Source organism: Uloborus diversus, chromosome 2, assembly GCF_026930045.1.
Source record: "Uloborus diversus isolate 005 chromosome 2, Udiv.v.3.1, whole genome shotgun sequence".
Lineage (NCBI taxonomy): Eukaryota > Metazoa > Arthropoda > Arachnida > Araneae > Uloboridae > Uloborus > Uloborus diversus.
Window position 1 is genome coordinate 100,063,149 of NC_072732.1, and position 22,685 is coordinate 100,085,833.

Consider the following 22,685-nt stretch of genomic DNA (forward strand, 5'->3'; position numbering starts at 1 on the left):
AGTTTTAACCGGATTTAATAATACGCATCCGAATTACTATACATAATATATGATAGCTTTCTGCATTATGTTATAACTTTGGATCATTATGTTTTGCCAACCACCGAAGCCACGACTCTGGTTGTCCCAGCCCTTGCTCCTCCCGGTGTTCTAATAAATAGACGCGGGGTGTTTTTCCAGACTTCCAGTTCCGACGGGTGATTAGACGTGAAACGTTACACAGTACATTTTAGAAATTATCTTCTGTTCTCGTTTGCCTGGCCTGCCTATGGTGGCTGGGTATGGATTAACAGTTTGTACATATGTGTATGTCTTTATAACGTCACAGAGCTATGTTTAAAGAAACGTGTATGACTAAAAGAGTACCTAAAATATCGAAAAATAAATTGCATTTTAATATCTGAGTACTTTGTAGAATTCTACCGCTGCATATAAAATGAGGTAAGAATATTAATCGATCTAATTATTAATTTGCTGATGTAAGTTAAATCAATCAGGCAATATTTTAATCTATTATTATGCATTTTCATTACACCCTATCTAATGAACTGTCTTTTCTTGTGAGCTAGTTGTTTATTGGTAAACTTCAGGGGGCGTTTGTTTTGTTTACTTTGAGATTTTTACTATTTCCGCCTAGTCTGCTTTATAAGCGATTCAAAATCATAACTAGCTGCCTAATTTTTTTTTAACTTCAGTAGTTTTGAGTGGACGTTAAAAAAAGCGGAAATATATTTTCTGTGGCGCTTTTAAACTATTGTAATCATACAGTGCTTTTGCTTGACTCTGTATCTCAACTTGTAGTGTTACTTTCCATTTTTGGTGTAGAATTAGTATCAGATAGTTTGTCAATGCTTGTGGGAATGCTTTTCTTTTTGATTAAAACAAGTTGGAAAGTACAATGCAATCAAAATGTGGCAGCCTGCAACTGGGTCTGGATTCAGCTAAGAAAATATTATTCAATATGTCAACCTCGGATACAGTTCCTCTTTAAGGTCAAGAGTGAGCCCTCATAAAATTATTCATCCTATTTCAAGCCCTAGCACAGCCAGAATTAACCTCCTGGGAGAGGGTGGCAGACTTGTCACTTCAAACATTTCCAGTGCGGGAGGTGCAAGCAATGCAAATTTTATCAGAAAAACAACAAAATCCACGCTCACTTAGAAGTAAACCTATTGTGTTTTCAAAGCAATTATTCCCCCGTGACCCTTCTAAATGACGGGCCTAGAGAAGGTTCATAAAAGTCACCTATATATGTAATATAATCAGTAACATGTTAATACTGTTAGTAATGTGTGTGAAATCCAGTGCATGGGGGGGGGGTACAAAACAGGGGACCCAACCCTGCACTACCATCTATGGGTTTCTCAGGGACTGACCTTTCGGCCGGGATTCCCTTAACCCTGAGGGGAACGATATTCCAACCTTTTATGACTGTAGGCACCATGGAGCCAGGTACAGACCTGGCTCCGGTGGCACCCATTGCCTACTCACTGTCCCACTTGATAGCCAGGGCCATTGGGCAGATACAGATCTGCTCAAGTGTAAATATAGAGTGGTAGTTTTACATGCGTGGATGCTACTCCATCGCAAAACCATCCCCATTTACTCTGGCTTGGGACCGGTGTAGGGACAAGTTCGGCCATGGGGGCACTGGCTCTTCCAGGTTAAATTAATTTTATACACACACATATATTTCTAAACTTGACAAAACAGGAAGGGGATAATAATTGTGGATGTAATAATTGTGGGGGACCATAATTTTAGGTCGATTTCAGTCTTAGGGTGAAATTTTAAGCATTGATTATGTCTTTACATCATAAAATTTCAGTGATTTCATTAGCTTCTGCTCAGATTTTAAGAATAAGTTAGATATCCAATATTTCATACGTCAAATTTCATTTAATTTTCTGTGAAATTTGCATATATATGCTTCAGTTAAAAAGTTTTAAAAAGGAATAACTTTTGTTTGATTTCAGTGAACAATCAATTGCTTCAGCAAGAGCTTCTGTGTTAGTTTATGATTCAAGTGCAAAAAAGTGGTTACCTAGTGGATCCTCTAGTGGTTTGTCAAAAGTGCATATTTATCATCATGTTGAAAATAATACATTTCGTGTTGTGGGTAGGAAAGTACAAGATCACGAAGTAAGTTTAATAAAGTTTATTTATTTATTAACTTGTTTGCTTAATTATCAGCTTTGCCGCAATATTTCTAGATTAAATGTGCTTAGCATTTTTTAACAGTGATTAAATTCAGTAAAAATTATTTTTGCATTAAAAAATACATGAGAAAAATATAGTTGTATTTTTTTAAAAATTTTATTTTACTTTTTGGGTGTATAAATATAGTTTCTGTCATTTTAATTTTAGGTGTTTTATTTCTTAATGCATCATGTTTTCCATTTAAAAAACCCAACTTATATTGAGCAGTAATTAGCAGAAGTTACTGCCCCTAAGGCAAAACCACATGCAATATACCAGACAGCCCGGTTATCACATCCAGAGACTTGTTTCATTCGTATTAGAACTCTTCAGTCTGGATTAGTGAATAACAGAGCTGGAGGCAGATGTCATCTCATTGAGAAGCCGAGAGCGTCAACTTTTTCGGCATTATTACAAGTAGCAAAATGTTTAACTGCAAATTGATAAGAAGAGTTTAAGAAGTTAATTACTCAAGTATATGATCCATGAGCCAAATTGCTACTTCAGATCATTAATATATTCTCAGCAGAGTAGTAACAGCATCTATTGAGGTAGAAAAAACTTGCCAGAAGTAAAAGGTTTCATCAGGGGTGAATTGTTTTGCAAACATGGTTCCAATATTGTTTTTTCTGGAATTTCCCTTTCATAAAATATTTGTTTTGACTTAGAATTCAGTAATTTCTTATGGCTTTATATTTTGTCTTTATTGATTGTGGTTACAAATATTGTTAAAGGGTCATTTCATGGTGATTTTGATGTTTATGTCCTTTACGTGACCTTTTTTTTTTTGCCATAACATTTTAATTTACTGTTTGATTTGCAAATTATTTTAATATGAGTTGGTGTGTTGGTAGGAAAAGTTCAAAATAAAATAATATGCTAACCAAACAGTAAATTCAAAAGTTATGGTAAAAAAAGGTCATGTTAGACAGGGCCACACCGTCCCTGTGTGCAAGGCCGTGCAACGCACAACGGCGCCAGAGTCGAAAAGGTGCCAAGCTTTACTGATCAAAAATCCTCCAAATGAGGAGAATCTCTCCAACCAAAAAGTAAAATTGAACTTTTCATTATATCCAGGGTCCGATCAACGCAAAGTGATGCCCTGGCCGTGTAAAAATTTGGTTCCCCGCTGCTCACAAGAAAATGGGCACATTTTTCATGTGGAGATTTTTTAAAGATGGGAAAAACTTAAGAAATGTACTCCATTTTAGTGCATCTAAAATTGTGGCGCCCAAGTCTTTGGACCTGCCGGACATTACACTGTTCATTGAAACAAGCAATCTTCTCGCTGCCAATCTGAAAAAAAAATATTGCTGTGTCTTAACATGCTGTAAACAAGTAATTCTAATAATTGTATACATTAACATTTTTCTTCCTAATACAGAGCCGTGAATGCTGTTTAGGTTTGTCTATAGTTCATAAAGGAAAGCATATGAGGCGCAAGAAATTTTCTATTCCCCATTTTGGATCTTGAGGTGATTTGAAAGAGGGATATACTCTATTATACTTCAGTTTAGAAATGAGTACTCTGTATTCATGTTTTAACAGTTATAAAAGTTTGATTAATTATTCATTAATTGAAAAATCGCCCATCATACCGTCGTGAAAATTGCCTCTACTCTTCTACATTTATTTTAACGAAGCAATTGCCTGTTTGGTAGGCTTGCCAGACGTCCCGGTTTTCAGACAAAACCCCGGTGTCCCGGCCGATTTACTTCACGCACCGGAAAAAGATAAATTTGATTACAGATGAACAAAAAGTCTAAAAAAATAAACTGTGAAGGATTATTTTTAATAACTTTGTCAATTCTGTTCCTCAGAGCTGGACTGATGTAAGTCCTAAAATTTTGATTTTCTGTTTATTACTGCATAATATGTAGAATCCCAGATCGAGCCTTCCAAATGTAATTCTAAAAAAAAAAAAAAATCCTCTGTAATTACAGGGGTCGATCTAGCGCGAAATTGGGGCCGCTTTGCGGCCCCTTCACAAAATTCCGCATGGCAAAAGCGGCCCCTTTCACAAAATTCTGCGTCGCAAAAGCGGCCCCATTCACAAAATTCCCCATCGCAAAAGCGGACCCATTCACAAAATTCCGCGTCGTAAAAGCAGCCCCTTCACAAAAATTTATAAAAAGGCAGCCTTTTCACAATATTTTTTAACCGCAATTGTGTACGAATCTACGCGGAACCTACCCCTCTTCCACCTACCCCCATCTTATCTTTTTGCCTGCTGCGTGAGGTGTTTTTGCTTGAGAGCGTCAGAGAGGGGGGGGGGGCGAGAGAGGGACGCTTGTGATTGGTGGCTAGCGAAAATCCAAGAAAAATAATGAGCACGTGATAAAGAATTCATTCGATGATTTTCTGCTGTTCCACGAGTGCGAAATGAAGACTGACTCATTTCACGCCACGGCAAATTAATCGCCTATATTCTGTTGGTTTGATTTGCTTCAATGACCAAATACTTCTGAATTAAATATTCCTTTAAATCATTGTAACTTTCAATTGTGTCTTAGTTGCATGCATCCTTCCTTTATCCATATTATTTTGCCAAATTCTCAAAAGTAGTTGCAAATTGAAACCTTGCCAGTTGCAGATCTTCTAGTTTTTTTTCTTTTCTTTTTTTTTTTTTTAATTTTTTTAAAAATATTCTCCTGTTTTTTCAATTTGTTCCTATTTCCTTCAGTTTATTTTGAAAAAGGGTAAGGTTCATAGTTGGGGGTTATCTTACGGAACGGACGAGCAAAATTTCTAAAAATTATTCCCGAACGAAGGTTAAAAAGAACACTCGAAAATCATATATTTTCCTTTTTTAATCAATTGCATAGAAATTCGCATTGAATACTGGCGCATGCTGATGCAAATCGTATTGTATGGCAATTAATTAAATCCTGTTAGAGTATGAGTGACTACGCGGGAAACGCCGAACAACCGATTTGCGAAATTCCCTGTAGTTTGTAGTTGATACTGTCCGTTCTCGAAAGCTCACTTGACACGATTGCATTTAATGAAAAAAAAAAAAAAAAAAGTTGTGATTAGGCCAGGGGTACCTACTTTTTCTCATATTCTTTAGTTTAAAGCAGCGTTTCTTGATCTTTTTTTGAATCTCGGACCGGTAGAACTTCGTCAAAAAATTTCACGGACCGGTAGAAATTTTTATTATTATTTTTTTTTTCACTAAAATAAACTAATCTGTTTTGTCCTTTTTTTTGTTAAACAAATGCCAGAAAGAAAACCCTTCTACTTAAAATAAACTTACAAAAGTTAATTTTAAGATTTTTTTAATAACTTACACACTTTGAATGTAAAAATAAGCGCAGCTAATTTATGTAAATTTTCATAAGCGAATAAATCTTATAGAGAAACCACAAAACGTATGCAAAGTAATGGATATATTAATGCATAAAATATCGTATAAAATTAGGAATAAAATTAAAATAAGGAAATTTTATTTTATTGGAAACGGGTATAATTCTTCGAAGACCGGTCAAATTTTCTCGCGGACCGGTGCCTGCGGAGAATTGCTGGTTTAAAATGTATTATTCATTTTTTCTTTCCTGCTATTTTTCTTGTAGACTGTACGCGTAAGAGCAAAAGATAACTTCCAAAGTCACGCTAGTTTAAGCGTACAGCATACAGTAAACCAAAAGAATAACGTTTTTTTTTTTTTTTTTTTTTTTTTTGTAGTGAATTCCTAGATTCCTTCTTTTATTGATAAAATACAATGCCAGCTGAAAAATATCGTCGGTCATTCTATTTAATCTTGCTGTCTTCTTAAAATATGAAACTTCCAGATGAGCAATTTCGGAATTTTTTAACGCATGTCCGCTAATGGTGAGCAACGGGAACAGCGCGCAAAGGAAGTTTTATTGAGTGGGATTTTATTAAAAAGTGGCGGGAATCGCGTAATCTGCAGACGATAAATTAAAAAAATGTGGTAATTGTATATTATTTCAGTTCGTTTTCTTTCTCAGTATTAATTTTTCTTTTGTAACAGATCGTCTGCGATCTAGGAGCGCAGACGATATTTTTCGTAGTTAGCTTGTTCGCGCCTTCGCGTGTTTAAGAGGACATTTTTTAGGCGCATCAAAGAATAAATTGATATTCTATTAGATTATAATTTGTGTGGGAGCGGATATTGGATAATTTTAGCGGATAATGGAGCGCTGGAGATAGCAGTCGCAATAATCTCAGTTTGGAGAGATTGCTTGTTCGTTGAAAATTATTCTTCAAGAAATTAAAATATGAAACGAGGACGTCCTGCAACGGGAGGTACCTCCCGAAATTGTGCGCATTATGTTAAAAAATTTCGCTCTTCGAACGTTCGGTCCCAAAATATTGTGAATTTCTTCAAGTCAGCAATTAACAACCCCGATAAAATCGCTACCACCACTTCATCATGCAGTAACAGTAACGCAAATGTTCCCGTTTTGGAGGGCTCGGGAAATGCGGTAAAAGATAGTACATCAAATGACAGTGAGGCAGTTCGCGAAAGTATAACGATTTTTGAGCAGAAAATACTGGAAGTGAATCTGAATCAACTTCAACTGATGATGATATTGAGATTGAGCCATCAAATAATGATTCAAGCATTGTATTTGAGAGTACAAATGGAAATAAGAAGCATGCAATAAATAAAAAGTACATTGCAAATTATGAAAAGGTGTATAGCTGGCTTTACTATAGTTATTCAACTAAGGGTTTTTTGTGCAAAATATGTTCATCTTTCATGAATGTTAGTGATTTGAACAAACCTTGAGTAAATATTGGAGTTGATATCAAGAAAAGCTGTCACCCTATAGAGTTTTAAAAAAACATGAGTGCAGCAAAAATCACAGAGAGGCTGTCAATATACAAAAATCTAGTGCAAAGAAGGAATTCTCAAAAAAATCTGAAAGTGAAGAGACTGGATATGAAGCAAAAAAAAAAAAAAAAAACAGAAAATTGATTGGTAAGTTTATTTAAATTTTGTACTTATAATCATGAAGCAATGATCCATTTTTAAGAATTTTGAATCTCTAGTTAGATTTTTGGGGGTAAATTTAGATGACAATGAAATGAAAAAACATTTGCTAACTTGTGGTAAGAATGCCACGTATTTATCCCACATTTCAGTTCAAAACATTTATCTTTGAAAATACCAAAATTCCGTTGTTTTCAGGAAAGTCCTAAATTTTACTTTGATTATGCAATATATATTTAGTATTAATTTGTGTTGAGTTTCGAAATCCAATTCTAAAATAACTTTACTAAAAATAAAATTATTTTATATGCTGTTTTTATATTTTTATTTCTTTCGAAGATCTTGATTTCCTTACATGCGCCATGGTAAATGAATTTTTCGCATTTTTGATGTTGACTGTACCTTGTTAAGTGGCAAACAAATAAAATTTCTTTATATATTTATTAACATCATTAAATTGCAAAGTTTTAAACGAAATACCTACTCTGTAAGAACGTCAAATGTCAAAAAATCAAACGCTGAATGCTGGTGCAGTATTATTTTGTTTTTTAATTACTTTTAAGTTTTTCAAACACATACATTCTTCTGTGTTAAGAAATATGTGATATCTTTGAGTCTGTTCATATTGTATTTATTGGGAGTTATCATTACGTTCAGCAGCATGTGCAATTTTCATTGATCTAAAAGTATTTGAGAGGGGCAAACAGTAAATCTGTTGTGAGACTTTCACCTTAAGAAAGTGTGCCTTGCATATGTATATTTGTAAAAAAACAATAAATGTAATGTGTGTCAAATTAGGAATAAAATGTTAAGGGTCTTACTTCCCCCCTCCCCCAGCGCATTTTCTCTAGGCAGCTTTCAGGTATTCTTCAAGAACTTGCAATCACCCCTGAAACCTGTCTAGGGCTTTTCTATAACGATACGACAGCTAAAAATGCTTTTATATAATCTTTTCCAAGAAAAAAAATCACAAGAAGTTCTTTTTTACAAAAATAAAGAAAATTCACAAAAATATTTTGCTTTTTCACAAAAATAAAGAAAATTCACAAAAATATTTTGCTTTTTCACAAAATGGGGACCCAAAAAATAAAACCTGGATCGACCCCTGTATTATGAACCAGTGTTTAAAGAGCATGTGTCTTATCTTTTGCATGCGCCAGACAAACGTTTTTTCTATCTCCTGTGGAGTAGTGATTAAGTGACTTACATTAGTCAGGCTCTGAGGTTCATGTTGGTAACATTGACTTGTAAAATTAATATCGGATTAGCTTGTGAGGATTTTCATAACAATCTTAAAAACAAAAAAGAAGCCAATCAAAGGACATGTAACAATTGTTCAACTATTTATTCCTTATTCAAAGATTTTCTTCTTACTACAGTAACTTAAAATATTTACCTAAAGGAAATACAATTTTTAAATGTAACTTCTTGCATCATGTATTATTTATTACCTCTGGTTTAGGCTCATAATTAGTAACTATTTAATCATAGTATTGAGAATGAACTAATCTCTAAAACATCCTGGGGGAAATTACCAGATATTTTTGCTGTAAATCTACTGGCTAAAGTTGAAAAGAGGAGGAATAAAGTAATATTTTTAGCTCTAAGAAAGGGACAAGAAGGAGTAAGTGTATTTATGTTTGGCATTATTACAAATAGCAAAAAGTATGTTTGCTTAATGTCAAATAGATGCCGAAACTAAGAGGTAATATCATTCCTGCACTAGTTTTATGAAAGGATTTTTTTAAAAAGCCGCAATACAGTATAGTATCAATTTCACAATGCCCAATTTAAAAATCTTAATTTGATGATACATATTTGATAATACAGTTGATGATACAGTTCACTATTCGACTGCATTGAATGTCTATGCTCCTCAATTTAATGATAACTTTTTCCAGCCTCTTTCCAATCGTTAAATCAGGGTTATACTGTATCTATTTTTTTTTCTTTGTTATTGTTTTATTTTAGGTTGTCATAAACTGTTCAATTTTGAAAGGATTGAAATATTTCCAAGCTACTCCTACATTCCATCAATGGCGTGATAACAGCCAAATTCATGGACTAAATTTTGCTAGTCGTGAAGATGCAGAAAATTTTGCTCTTGCAATGGAAAGAGTTTTAGACATCCTTGGTCATAGCAGTATGTACATGAGTAAGAAGAAATTTATTTTATACTTTTATACTTCTCATATATCTTCCAAATGTATGAAACGATACTTTGAATGTTACAGCATACAATAGTGAAATAATGGATAATGTGAATTTTTTTATAGTTCATATTTAGGCCAGATTTCTGAAAATGTCTGCTAGCTTAACATAATTCAAACCATAACCCATTTTAGCCCACACGTGTTTTTCTACCCTAAAAAAATATTTGCTGTTTTTGCTAAATTATTAATCTTACCAAATTAATTTTTAAAATATGCTTCATTCAGTAGGTCAAAAAATTATTCTGCACTTCTTCCCTTTAATATTTTTTAACCAAAAGTTTTTATGATCAACAAATTCAAGCTTGTAATATGAAAAGCATTAAATGCCTAATATCTGTAGCTTCAAAGTAGAAGTTGCGACTAATTTTGCATATAAAATGATGACTGGTATCAATCATAATTAATAAAACAGATAATATACAGTAGACCGTCGTTCTACGCGTGGGTTACATTCCATGGAAATGACGCGTAAATCAAAACAGCATAAATTGAGGCGTGATACAAGTGTCAAAATAGGAGTTTGGTTCCGCAGATAACAAAATACTTCATTCCAGTGATGACTAATTGTATAATAAGTTTAATGTGTACTTATATTGACTTTTATGCACAACATGCATAAAGAAAACCATAAATTTATTTTGTGTCTTGTTTATAAAGAGGAGCTGGCTATGATAGTCTTTTGGCAGTCATTAAGAATTTTTCTCTGTAATTCTTTGCAGAGCATTAACGCATCCATGATCACTTAAGTCATTTTCATGATAGAATCTTCCTTCACCAACAAATCAGAAAGATTATTTCTATTATCTAGGAATGGCTGAAAATTTTCAGTGTGAACATTTTTAGTTGTGTGTCACCAACGTCAGTATCCTTGTTGGTTTTGACCTCTTCCTCCAGTGATTTCTGAAGTGTGTGAGAGTAATAACTTTACATCTGGAAAGAGCTCTGTAACCAATCATAAAAAATGTCTCCAGAGGCCCAAACTCGATTATTAGCACGCCAAAATGCAGTTGATTACACGCAATCTGCAATCTTTATTAGTTTGGATTTTGAAAGAGGGTAAAATTTTCTGTTTGCATTGCTGCATCTGCATAAAACCGAAACTCATCCACGTAAAATAAAATATAGGCGTCAAATCTTAAACCGCATAAAACGAGAGTCAACTGTATATGTATGTATGTTCCTTATACAAATCCAGTTTTCTCTGAATCTCAATCAAATTTGGCATGGAGGTACTTGGGCAACAGAGAAGGAATGTAGGGAGGTTTTCAAATGCTAAAAAAGTACCGAACCATTCGAATTTTAATTTCAGGACCCGAAAATGGCATTAAATGGCTCTTTCTATCTGAAATAATTATGCAATTTTTTTCATTTCAGTCTCATTCGAAAGCCCGCAAAAAATGCCTCTGAAGTGGATTACAGTCGGACCTCCATATATCGAAGTAGCAAATTGCCGGAAAAAAATCCGATATATAGAAATTTCGATACATAGAAACGATCTTATTTTATCCTACAAATCTCCTAAAACATTAAAATTAAAGCTAATTTTCGTGTATGAAACCTAATTTCTAATTTATAAGAGCATCGGATTAATTGAAAGTTAATTAAAAAAATAGCATAAATTACATTTTTGTGCCTTCATACATCTTTATTCTTTGTCAACTCAACTTGATCCGCAACATTTAGGGATTTTCATTTTGACAAATCGAGAGAAAAGTAAAAAATTAATCTACTTAACTTGAATGATTTTTACTGCAGCTTAAACGACTAGGAACGATAATCAACAGACAAAAGGGATGACTTAAAACTGATTTTACAATGTTACTGGTTACAACTATGATATTTGAAATAAGCTTGAGGGAATTTAAGAATTTTAGAACGAAACAACAACCTATCTACACACCCTTCAACCCCAGATTCCTTATGAGTTTCGTAGCAACCTTTAGTGAACATAATTTTCTCCCCTAAACTTTATTTTTCATGAGACAAACAGTCTAAAGAGAAAAAAAATCTATGAATGTCTCGAAAAAAAAATTCGATATATAGAAATTTTTTCGATGTATAGAAACAATTTTTCTATGTAATGAACATAGAAATTTGCTGGAATTTCGATATATAGAAAATTTCGATATGTGGAAGTTCGATATATGGAGGTTCGACTGTATTTTCTTTCGAATTTCAAAAAAAAAAAAAAAGCATTATAAGCATTTTTAAGCCTATTGGAACATTAATATCAAATCAGAAATTTATTGTTAGCCAACAAGCTCAGTTTAAATCAGTGTGAATAAAACCATTGAGAAGAAAGGTCTGTTGCTATTTTTTTTTCTCTACTGTTCGAAAAAAAATTTCTTGCTTTTGCTTTGAGGTAAATCCTCCCTCCCTTTTTACTTCCTTTTACAGAAAAGGAAGTATTGTATTTGCGAAAAAATTTTCACTCAAAATTCGGCCTTAATTTCCATTTTGCTTACCCCCAAATTAATGTTGAGTTATTTTTAGGCTCGACTACACTTAGATAAGTGCCTAAGAACGTATAGACATGCAAAACATCCATTTTGACAATTCCCGAGTTAGTTACAATGTGTTTTCTCGTGACGTCTGTATGTACTTATGTGCGTATGTATGTTGCATAACTCAAAAACGGTATGTCCTAGAAAGTTGAAATTTGGTAAGTAGACTCCTAATGGGGTCTAGTTGTGCACCTCTCTTTTTGGTTGCATTTGGGTGTGTCTAAGGGGGTCTTTTGCTCATTTTTGGGGGGAAATCATTGTTAATTTCGATGTAAAGTCAAGTGGTATTACAATTTGGCGGACACATGATGATATATCGCCAGTCTTTTGGTCGCCAAGTTTTGTCGCCAACTTGGCGACAAATTTGGAGATTAAATTTTTTTTTAAATCTGGTTTTAATTAGGCAATTGTTGGTGATATTTAGAGAGTAAACTTTTGAATCACATTAAAATTATCAATAATGGGAAAATGGCATTAAATTGGAGTAAAAGGAAGTCATATGATGCACACATCAGCTCATTTTTAAAATACTGATAGCAGAAGATGATCAAGGATTTTAGTTGCATTCATAGGGGGTGACGTTGAATTTATTCAGGACTTTTAGATTTGCAGTTAATGAAATTTAAGAATCATTACTTTGACAGGAAATTTTACAGTATTTTTTAATATTTTTTATTATTTAAATCTAATTGCTGTACAAACGTCACGTGACATAACTTTTATTTTCGAAGTATACCGTGGTAAAGCCGGGCAACGTAGCTAGTAATACATAGAACTGGCAGCACTGAGGGAAAGTATTATTTTTATATTTTTTAAAAAGTGTTTTTTGTAACTGACCTATTTTCCCCCCATGATTTATTTTGCCCCACCTGACCCTCTACTTATAATTTAATAATATAGGTGCAGAAAAATTATTTTAAGAGTTCATTAAAATATTAAAATTTATATTTTTAAAAAATCCATTTAAGAATTATAATCTCTACCATGCATACATGCATTGATTTCTTTCAAAATATACATTTTTCGACAGGTAGCCATCGATCTCCCCATTCTCAGCCATTGTACCAGACGATTGGTCACAGTGGTGTAAGCCTCGATGATTATGCAGAATATAGAGGATGGTAAGAGTTTCTAATGTTTCATTCTCAGGTCGTGAAATATAGTATTTGTTAAAAACTGCCTTCTGTATCAGATTCAGTTTTTTAATGGCCCAATCTAGTCTTCTTTAGTTGACTCAGCCAACTCATTCAAGAATGTCCCTATATTTAAATAAAGTAGTAGCTAGCTGAACCTATCTCATTGCTGAATCATGTGAAGCATTTTTTTTTTCTTTTAAAAATCTACAGATGTTAACTTTTTTAAAAAATTGTCTTCTGTTTTTTTTTTTTTTCAATTTACTTTTACTTTTAAGAATAGTTAAAATATTTAGAATAAAATCTTGTTTTTGGGATACAGATGACTTTCTAGTTACTCTGTCATTTAATTGCCAAGAGCGAAACTGATTGTAGAATTAACCTTTTTGTACCTTATGTGTCGTATTAAACAACAGTAAGGGCTTATTAACGTTCATGTTGCCCAAAAGCTGTTTTTTTTAATCCCTGGAGGGCTATTGTCCTGCTTTTTCCGAATGTTGGAGAAAAATTATGTAAAAAGAGGATCTGTTTTTTGGCAAATAGGAACTTTGCGGGTTAGGGTGGAAATGAGTACAGCAGTTAATTGTTTAAGCATGATGCTGCTCCGAATAAAAGAAAAGAAACCAATCTGCTCTAAAGATGAAAAAAAAAAAACAAAACACAAAGAAGAAAATGTTTTAAGCTTGAATTTTGTATCAGTGCTTTTTAAAATCTCTTAGCTTTTGACATTTTGTAATGATTTTGTAGTCAATAAACACTTTTTATTACCACGCTCTCTCAAATATTTTAGTTTTTTGTTAAAATGTTTTTGAATTTTCTAAATTTTTATCTTGAAATACTGGAGTGCATATTTTTTCATATTTTTGCTTTTTATTGCATTTCTGTTTGTGACTTACAGTGTCAACTTTCTTACAGGATGAACAGTGAAAATGGAGACAGAAATTCAAATTCAGACTATGGGCACTATAGAAGTAGTAACCATGGTATGTAATGATTAATCTTTCATTAAATACCTACTAAACTTAAAAATAAAATCAGAAAACAAATTAGATAAAAGAAATTAAAAACAAATTTGTGCTTTGCCAAAAATTGCATGGAGTGTTTAAGATTTCAGTCTTTTCACATCTTGTATTTTTTTCAATTGCTGTAAAAGCACTTTTCTTCAGAGGCTTCAATTTTCGCCAGGCTGTACTAATTGCGAAAATTTAAGCTTCTCTAAATATTTCAACTTAATTGTTTGATAAACTTTGGGTTCTTCATTTTTGCAATATATGTGCTTTTTTACAGTATTTTAAAGGTTGGAAGCTCTTTCAACATGTGCAACCTTAAATCTGCTGGTTTTATTATTTAAATTTGCTTATTTGTTTGTATTAAAAAAAAATAATGAACTAAGTTATTCAATGATTGGCCACAGCTATCACTGCCGTTATTGCCGAGTCTGCAGTTTCAGATGTTAACATGCATTCTTGAATCGCATTTGACTAAAAGCGACATATTAAATGCCAAACTTTGTGACTCACAAGTCGTTGCTTCTATTAAGTAAACATGCATTGGGAGAATAGTTCATATGGTTCCTGATAGCGCTATCACAGCAAGATTTCAAAATGAATTAAGTGATCAAATTACTTGGCAGAATTCTTAAATTACTGATTCTACTACATAAAGTTTTAATTTTTAAATGTTGTGCTTTTATTGTTATTTTAGGTCAATGGTAGTCAGTGATCCTTACTGGCCACTATTAAAGATTGATTTTGAAGCTGTTATAGTGTGTGGTGTAAAAGGTTTTGTCAAATTCTGAGATTTTTACTTGAGCTAGAACCAAATGGATACTTTTTATGTTTTTATCATAAAAAGTTCACTTAGTAAAAATTACCTTAATTTATCAAAACAAAGGTAATTTTTTTTTAGAACGATAAACAATCATAGTAGTAAGTAAAATAAAGGCTAATTCTGCGGGAATCTAAAGCTAGTAGTTATTATTTTGATATCCCTTGAAAATCAACAAGAAGTTGCGTCAAAAACTAAACGAGCCTACTTTCCCATATACCCATATCTACTTTCTAGTATCTGATCAATATTCTCAATAATAGCTAAAATCGCAAATTGTTTCAAACATAATTTTTTAATATTTTAAGCTGATTTCTAGGAATAAAATATGCCTCACTCATCAAAAAAATAAATGCATTAAAAAAATGAACAAATAAAATAACAAAACCTTTTAAACAAAGCAGCTAATACAGTTCTTTCCATTAAAAAAAAAAATCTTTAACCACTTTCAAAGAGAAAAAAATATATATATATATAAGCTCATTAAAATCAATACATCATATATAAAAAAAAGTGTTTGTTTTTCCCCCTGTTGCGAAAAAAATATTTTAAAATGAATTAATGTACTTTCCAAAATAAATAAAAACAATAAAATGTCCATTTAAAGAAGTAATTTTCACTGTCAAAAAAAAAAACATCTGCGCATATCTTTATGTAGAACTTTGAGTTTATCCTCCGAAAACTGAATACATAAATTAAAACTTTAGAGTGAAAATAAAAACAAGTCATATCAACATATTATTTCATAGTTAAAACCATGGCTGCTGAGTCGGAATCAATCTCATTTTGGTATAAGAGTCACATTCAGGAGCCGAAAGTATTTAATTCAAAAACTCGGGGTTTTAATCGGTCAATTCTCTTTGAGCCCGCAACTCTGGAGACATTCCATTTCAGATCAGGCAGGGTCTGTCACATGACCATCACCGATTTTTTTGAAAAAATTACAGTAGTTGCAACTAAGGGACATATGAAATATCCCAAAAGGATTTTGCAAGAAAAACATTTTTTCTTCAGTTACAGCCTATTAAAATTCTGCACAAAATCCGCCATTTTGGAAAAAGCTGGCAAAACACTCCATTTGAAATGGACACTATTTCAAAAGTATTTAACCTATTTCAATAATTTTTTTTCTAAAAATAAATAAGGACCCATATAGCCTCTAGACATTGTTTTTGAAAGTTTAGTTAGGATTTTTGATAAAGAAAAAAATTCATTTTTGCCGCGAAAAAACTGCATTTTTACCGATTTTATGGTTTTTTTTCTCCATGAAAAAAAGTTCTTTTCATAAAAAGTAAAAAGAACTTTTTTACTAAACGGAGATGGCGGTCTAAAGCCCTTATATGATGGTTTCATAACATATTTTATTATAATCCTTGGATGCATACAGCCTCGGAAATAAAATTTGAATTTTTGAAAATTTTCAAAAATTAGCGATTTTTGAAGTGATTTTACTCAAAAAACCCATTTTTTTTTTAAATCTAAAAATTGGCTCATTTGAACCCCATATAATGCTTAACAAGTGGATAGTCACCGCATCCTGTATTTTTTCCCATAAAATGTTTTATGATTTTTTGAAAGTGACCTCATCGCCCATGGCATGCATGTAAAATAAAAATTTCTAATAATTTCAGTCACTGAAAATCTGATTATATTAATGCCTAATAGTTACAATAATGGTTCACTTTATCAGCAACAAGTAAAATTTTACTGACTTTTAATAATATAGCAGTATCAAACCGCTTCTGATGACCCAGTCAATTCGTCTTTTTGTTCTTCGTTATATAAATATATTTTCCTGCTGATCAGCGCCAAATTATTATGGGAGCTGAGCTCCCATACTTCCTTATTTGTTTCACTCAAATTTTTGTATTTTTGACCGAATTCAGGCCACTTAAGCATTAAAATACATTCTGAAGACTATAGGGATCCTGTACTTCTTTTGTTAGAAATTGGATCCCTGGCTATAATAGCTACCTTTGGTGATATGTTTGGTTACCTCAACTTACAACCATGTTCAATTGATTACTTCTCTCATAAAACAGGTGGACTTTTTCAATTCTTAAACTACAAGTGAGTTTTGCGGTTTGAATTTAGTATACATATTCTTACGTATAAAAGTAATCATACGAGGTAGGATCTAAAAATTGTGTGACAACACTCGCCAATTACAACCAAAGCACGAAATTAAAATTCATCATTTTAAATGCATTGTATTGTTCTTCCCTTTGATGGCTTCCCCTGTCGCGTAATTGAGTTGAAGAGAAAGAGAATTGAAAGAGAACAAACATGATTCGTTGCTGCATATGAAAGTAACGGTGAATGCATAGCTTTGGAGACAAAATAAAATAATATTTATAAAAAAAAAGGAAAGATTTTAACTGTTAGTGATAAAGTACATCATTATCGTAGCTATTAGTCATTAATATAATCACCAAAGGCTCTTCTATCTGAAGGCTACACACAGAGTCTTACAAAAAGACGAATTGGCTGGGTCATCAAAAGCGGTTTGTTACTGATATATTATTAAAAGTCAGTAAGATTTTAGTTCTTCCTGATAAAGTACACCCTTATTGTAGCTATTAAGCATTAATATAATCAGAATTTCAGTTACTGAAATTATTAAAATTTTTTATTTTACATGCATGCCATGGGCGATAAGGTCACTTTCAAAAAATCATAAAACATTTTATGGGAAAAAATACGGGATGCGGTGTCTATCCACTTGTTAAACATTATATGGGGTTCAATAGAAAATTTTTAGATTTTTAAAAAATGGGTTTTTTGAGTAAAATCACTTCAAAAATCGCTAATTTTTGAAACTTTTCAAAATTTTAAATTTTTTTTCCGAAGCTGTATGCATCTAAGGATTATAATAAAATATGTTCTGAAACTATCATATAAGGGCTTTAGACTGTCATCTCCGTTTAGTAAAAAAACTTTTTTTTTCATGGAGAAGAAAAATCATAAAATCGGTAAAAATGCAGTTTTTTCGCGGCAAAAATGAATTTTTTTCTTTATCAAAAAACCTAACTAACCTTTCAAAAACGATGTCTAGAGGATATATGGTTCCTTATTTATTTTTAGAAAAAAGGATTATTCAAATTGGTTAAATACTTTTGAAATAGTGTCCATTTCAAATGGAGTGTTTTGCTGGTTTTTTCCAAAATGGCGGATTTTGTGCAGAATTTTAATAGGCTGTAACTGAAGAAAAAAAAATTTTCTTGCAAAATCCATTTGGGATGTTTCATATGTCCCTTAGTTGTAACTACTGTATTTTTTTCAAAAAAATCGGTGATGGTCATATGACACTTTTCATACCTGCCTGCCTGATTTGAAATGGAATGACTCCTGCCAATGTTTGCTGAGTCGGAGTCAGATTTATTTTGGGGTAAAGGAGTCGGAGTCGACTATCCAAGAATTGGAGTCTGTAATTTTTCCTCCTTTATAAATTTTTGCGAAAGCTACGAAGTCTGGTAATTGGAGCGTGACTAATTGTGGGGCACAGGAGTCAGAGTCAGATGCCCCTAAATTCTCGGAGGCAGAGTTTCAAGTTTGGTGTCAAGACCTATTTCGAACAAAATTTGAAGTAAATCCCCCTTCAAGTACGGAATCTACATTGACTTTCGGTTTCCCCGTAGGCGCTAATGTTAAGGGATTTGAAGTGTTCAAAATTAAATGGAAAATTGTTCAAATCAAAAAGGTATTTTATATACATGTTTTTTATCGAAAGCTTTTTCCTACGAAGTTTGTTGAAGCAAATTCGCCTCTAAGTTTGGAATTGCCTTGATCTCCATAGGTGCTAATATTAAGTTTTTTTTAAGTGTTCGAAACTGAACAAAAAATAGTTCAAATCAAAAAGTGAAATATAGGAATAAGGTGTTCTTGCCAAGATCTTTCGAACAAAAAAATTTTTTTTTCGAATCCGACTTTTCACTCAAAAGTATTCGGGGGGGGGAGCAGACAGACAGAATTTCCCCCATCTCAATACCGTTCTTTCCATTTTTTAATTTTTCAATATTTATTTAATTATTATTTTTTATTTTTGACTTATTTTTTTCCGCGCAAGATGCATTATGCATCTTGAAAAACATGATGCATTCATGATTCTTTCATGCTTTTTTTTCTTTCTGTGACTTTTACTGGGAAAGTAGGCTAAAAAGAACTAGATTGGTCTTTGAGGAAAGTGATAACATTTCACATCATAGATAGAAGTATCAGATTAGAGAAATTGTGAACAAAAATTGGAGAAGTGTTGTGCGGATGGCGGGGGCAATTTACTACTGCCACTTTGAGTAAAATACTCCCACTATGATTTGTTGACATGTAACCATCAAATTGGTACAGAAGTTGAATTTCAGAGATGCAAATACAAAGAAATTACAAAGTAGGATGGCTTGCTTGCAATTGTGCATGGATAAGAAAGACATTTCCCCTCTCAATTGCAACTCTCCTCAGTTTTGTATCTTTTTTTGACTTTTTAAAGCATATGATACTTGAAGAAGAAATGTGTTTTTACAAAATAATTTACCAAAATTTAATAAACTTTTTATTTAATTATGGTTTTAGAGCAACATTATTTCTAATTAAGCTTCTCAAAGTCAATCACTTTTATGTCTGCATGATTTGGATTTCTGGTTCAAAATAAATCTTGTAAAAAAGTAAGGAAAGGAAACAAAACTTATGTAAGTTTTAATGAAACTTAAGAATAATTTGAATTTAATTTTGTAAAAAAAAAAAGTCTCTCTCTCTTTTTAATAATCTTCAACTTTTGTAGTCTTGAGTTATTATATTAAAGTAATCATTTCATTTCAAATTATTTTAGCTTCTCACTCCAGTCATCCCAATACCCCTGGTAGTATTGCAACATCTCCAAGCTCCTACAGTCATCATCGTGCTTCTTCTGTACCCTCAGTTTCTCAGCAACAGTTGTCAGTGACTCCACACCAGCCCTCCCCACAGTCTAGTATTCCGCCACCTCCACCCCCTCCTCCTCCAACGAATTCTACAATTTCTGGAATTGCAACTTTGCCAAGACTACATTTGAACCCCAGTGCCGGGCAAGAAATTACAGAAGTAACTTTAGCAGCTGCCTTAGCTTCTGCAAAATTGAAGAGGACTTCTGTGAAAGTAATATTTTTAACAATATGTTTTGGGCTACCATTCGTAATTCATAATTATGTTTGATGAGTTGGAATAACTGTCTGTGCTACCTATTTTTTATTTGAAACATATTTTCTGCTAAAATGTAGTCTTTCTCAAAAAGCATTTAAAAAAAGAGAAGAAAACATCTTATACATATAAAATCTGAGTATCTATCTATCTATCTATGTCCAAGCTTCTTCTCCCGAACGACAGTGAACTGACCATCGAACCAGGTATCGATGGATTCGTCATCTTCCCGTCTTCATGTTTGGCTATTTAACATAATCCTCCGATAATAATTAGCGGAGATATCAATTAAAAATTATTAATTATGACTCTTAGATTTCAAAATAAAATCCATATTTTTTGAAGGCTTTCCTCCATTCAAATTATTATTCAGTGCTTCAACTCAACTTTCCGGATGAACGCTTTTATTAAAATTTACAACGTGAAGAAAATCATTGAAAAGAAACATCTGTTGCAATTTTTTTTCTCGAATATAAAGAAATAAAATTAGGCTTTTGTTTTAAGGCTTTTCCTGTAATCAGGGTGTTTAAGTTGTTTACTTTTCGATTATTTTGCCGTAATCTGCAGCAAAATTTTGCTGTTTTTTTTTTTTTTTGTTCAAGCCTGATTGTTAAATACGCGTCACATGACATAACTTTCATTTTCGAGGAGGACCGTGCACGTCGTAAAGTAAATGAGTGATTTACAAGTTATTTGAGTTCTTTGAGGGTTTGTACCTGGAAAACGGATTGATGTAATTCTTGTACGACCATGTGGATAGAATCCATCCAAATATTTATCTGAGTGGTATGTTGCATTAATAAACACCCGGGCAACGCCGGGTAGTAGACTATTTTATGTAAAAAGCGGATTGTTATTGTGCATAAATATTTCCGATATAGTCTATCAGATGTAATTCAGTTTAACGTGAGTAAAGATTATAGTTGATAATGCATATATTTTCCCCTTTTGTGCTGACTGAAAATGTACTCATAACTTGTATCATTGATAACGATTATTAACGTTGATGAGGTGTTTTGGCAAAAATATGTTTTACTGGTGTTTTGCAAACCTTGCTTTACGCGCATTTATTTATTCCTTAACGCGTTAGACACTAGTGTCAGTGTACTACAAAAGCATCAACTGGACTGCTCTTACATTTTTTAGGTAGCCCGTGCAACGCCGGGCACGCAGCTAGTAAATAAATAATGATTGTAGTTGAGTCAGGTGGGTAAAATCATAGGCGGCTCGTACAGGTGAACAAGGGGGACCAATTGCCGCCTCACTTCCAAAAGTAATGGTGCCAAAATTAATGATTGATTTCAAAATGGTTTTAATAGGGTGGTCAAAAATAAAAACAAAGTTCCAAATAAATTAACTTTTCTCGTCTTCTTTTGTAAGAACCGAACTTTGAAATCAAAGGGGAAAGTCTATGGTGGTTATCCTTCTCACTATTTGCTACCATATTCCATTTTTAGAAGTTATTGAGTCAATAATATTAAAAGACAGTAATGTAGCCCAATTTTACAAAAGGAAAAATCAGCTTCTTAGGCCTCGCCCCCTAACTCCTACACTTCTTTTGACCCCCCACTTTTTTGGTGCACCAGCAGCCTATGGGTAAAATAGTCAAGTCCAAATTTTTTAAGCTAGATGGAGCTTATAAGAATACACTTACTTATAAGAATACAACTTATAAGAATTTCTTTAAAAACTCCCCCCATCCTTTTTTATGTGTGTTTTTACATTATGTTTATAAAGAACACATTATATAATCAATTTTATGAAGAAAAAAAAATTTGAATAGTAAGTTATATGATACTTTATTTTTCATGTGTTTAGGTTCACTGGTTAAGGTAAAGTAGTCATAGTTAAAAAATAGAAATTAAACCGCTATAAATACATCCAACCTCTCTTATTCACAGTCCTATTATCTAGAATTATCTATAATCTGCCATGTTTTTGCACATAAGCAATAAAGTAGCAGTAGAGTTAAAGTCTGCCTTTAGTAAATCAGTTGCAAATCTCAACCAGCATGTGCAAATTCAGTTTTCAGTTGAAATTAAAACTGTTAAAAAATTTTAATTCTTAGAAGACCAAAATTATTATTTTTAAATGCAAGTTTTTACTTAAGAGACACAAAATGTCACTTAATATTTACTAACTTTAATATTGTACAAATTTTTACTTCTAACTTCTCAAGTCAATGAATTTTAAAATAACTGAGATTAGTTTATGCTTATGGTTTAGACTGCCCCTTTTATCTTGAAACTTCTAGTCATGCATTGTGAGAACAAACTAAAAAATATATTACTGCGCAATGTATTTTGCGAGATGACAAATTTCTATTTAAAATTACATATCACTCTATGAAAAGTAAAAGCACTTTGCACTAATTTGGTATAATGTTAAAATATAGATTGATTAAAATGATTCTTAATTAGCTATTTTTATTTTTTTTATTTTATTTATTTATTTATTTACTTTTTTTTTTGTTTTTTTTTGTTTTGCCTTTGATTTCCATGTTTTTCCCAGTCTTCACTTAACTTTTTTTCAAAATCTTGTTCTTAGAACACAAATCTATGGTTTGCAAATACTTAAAGTAAAGAAAATAAGTTTTTCAGTGGAGGTATTCCCTAAAATTGTGTTCTGCGGAACCCTAGGGTTCCACAAAGCTCTCTCAGGGATTTTATGAGATTCGCAT

At 32.4% G+C, this 22,685-nt stretch overlaps 1 protein-coding gene across 1 annotated transcript in view; it reads left to right on the forward strand.

Annotated features, from left to right (window-relative positions):
- Positions 1-263: 263 nt before the first annotated feature.
- LOC129217201 (ena/VASP-like protein) overlaps positions 264-22,685 on the forward strand; it is a 35,368-nt gene continuing 12,946 nt past the window's right edge. Inside the window, exons 1-6 of the mRNA XM_054851467.1 lie at positions 264-441; positions 1,977-2,142; positions 9,131-9,314; positions 12,907-12,997; positions 13,925-13,992; positions 19,659-19,963. Coding sequence (XP_054707442.1) covers positions 437-441; positions 1,977-2,142; positions 9,131-9,314; positions 12,907-12,997; positions 13,925-13,992; positions 19,659-19,963 — 819 coding nt within the window. The 5' untranslated portion in view covers positions 264-436. The remainder of the gene's footprint in view (positions 442-1,976; positions 2,143-9,130; positions 9,315-12,906; positions 12,998-13,924; positions 13,993-19,658; positions 19,964-22,685) is intronic.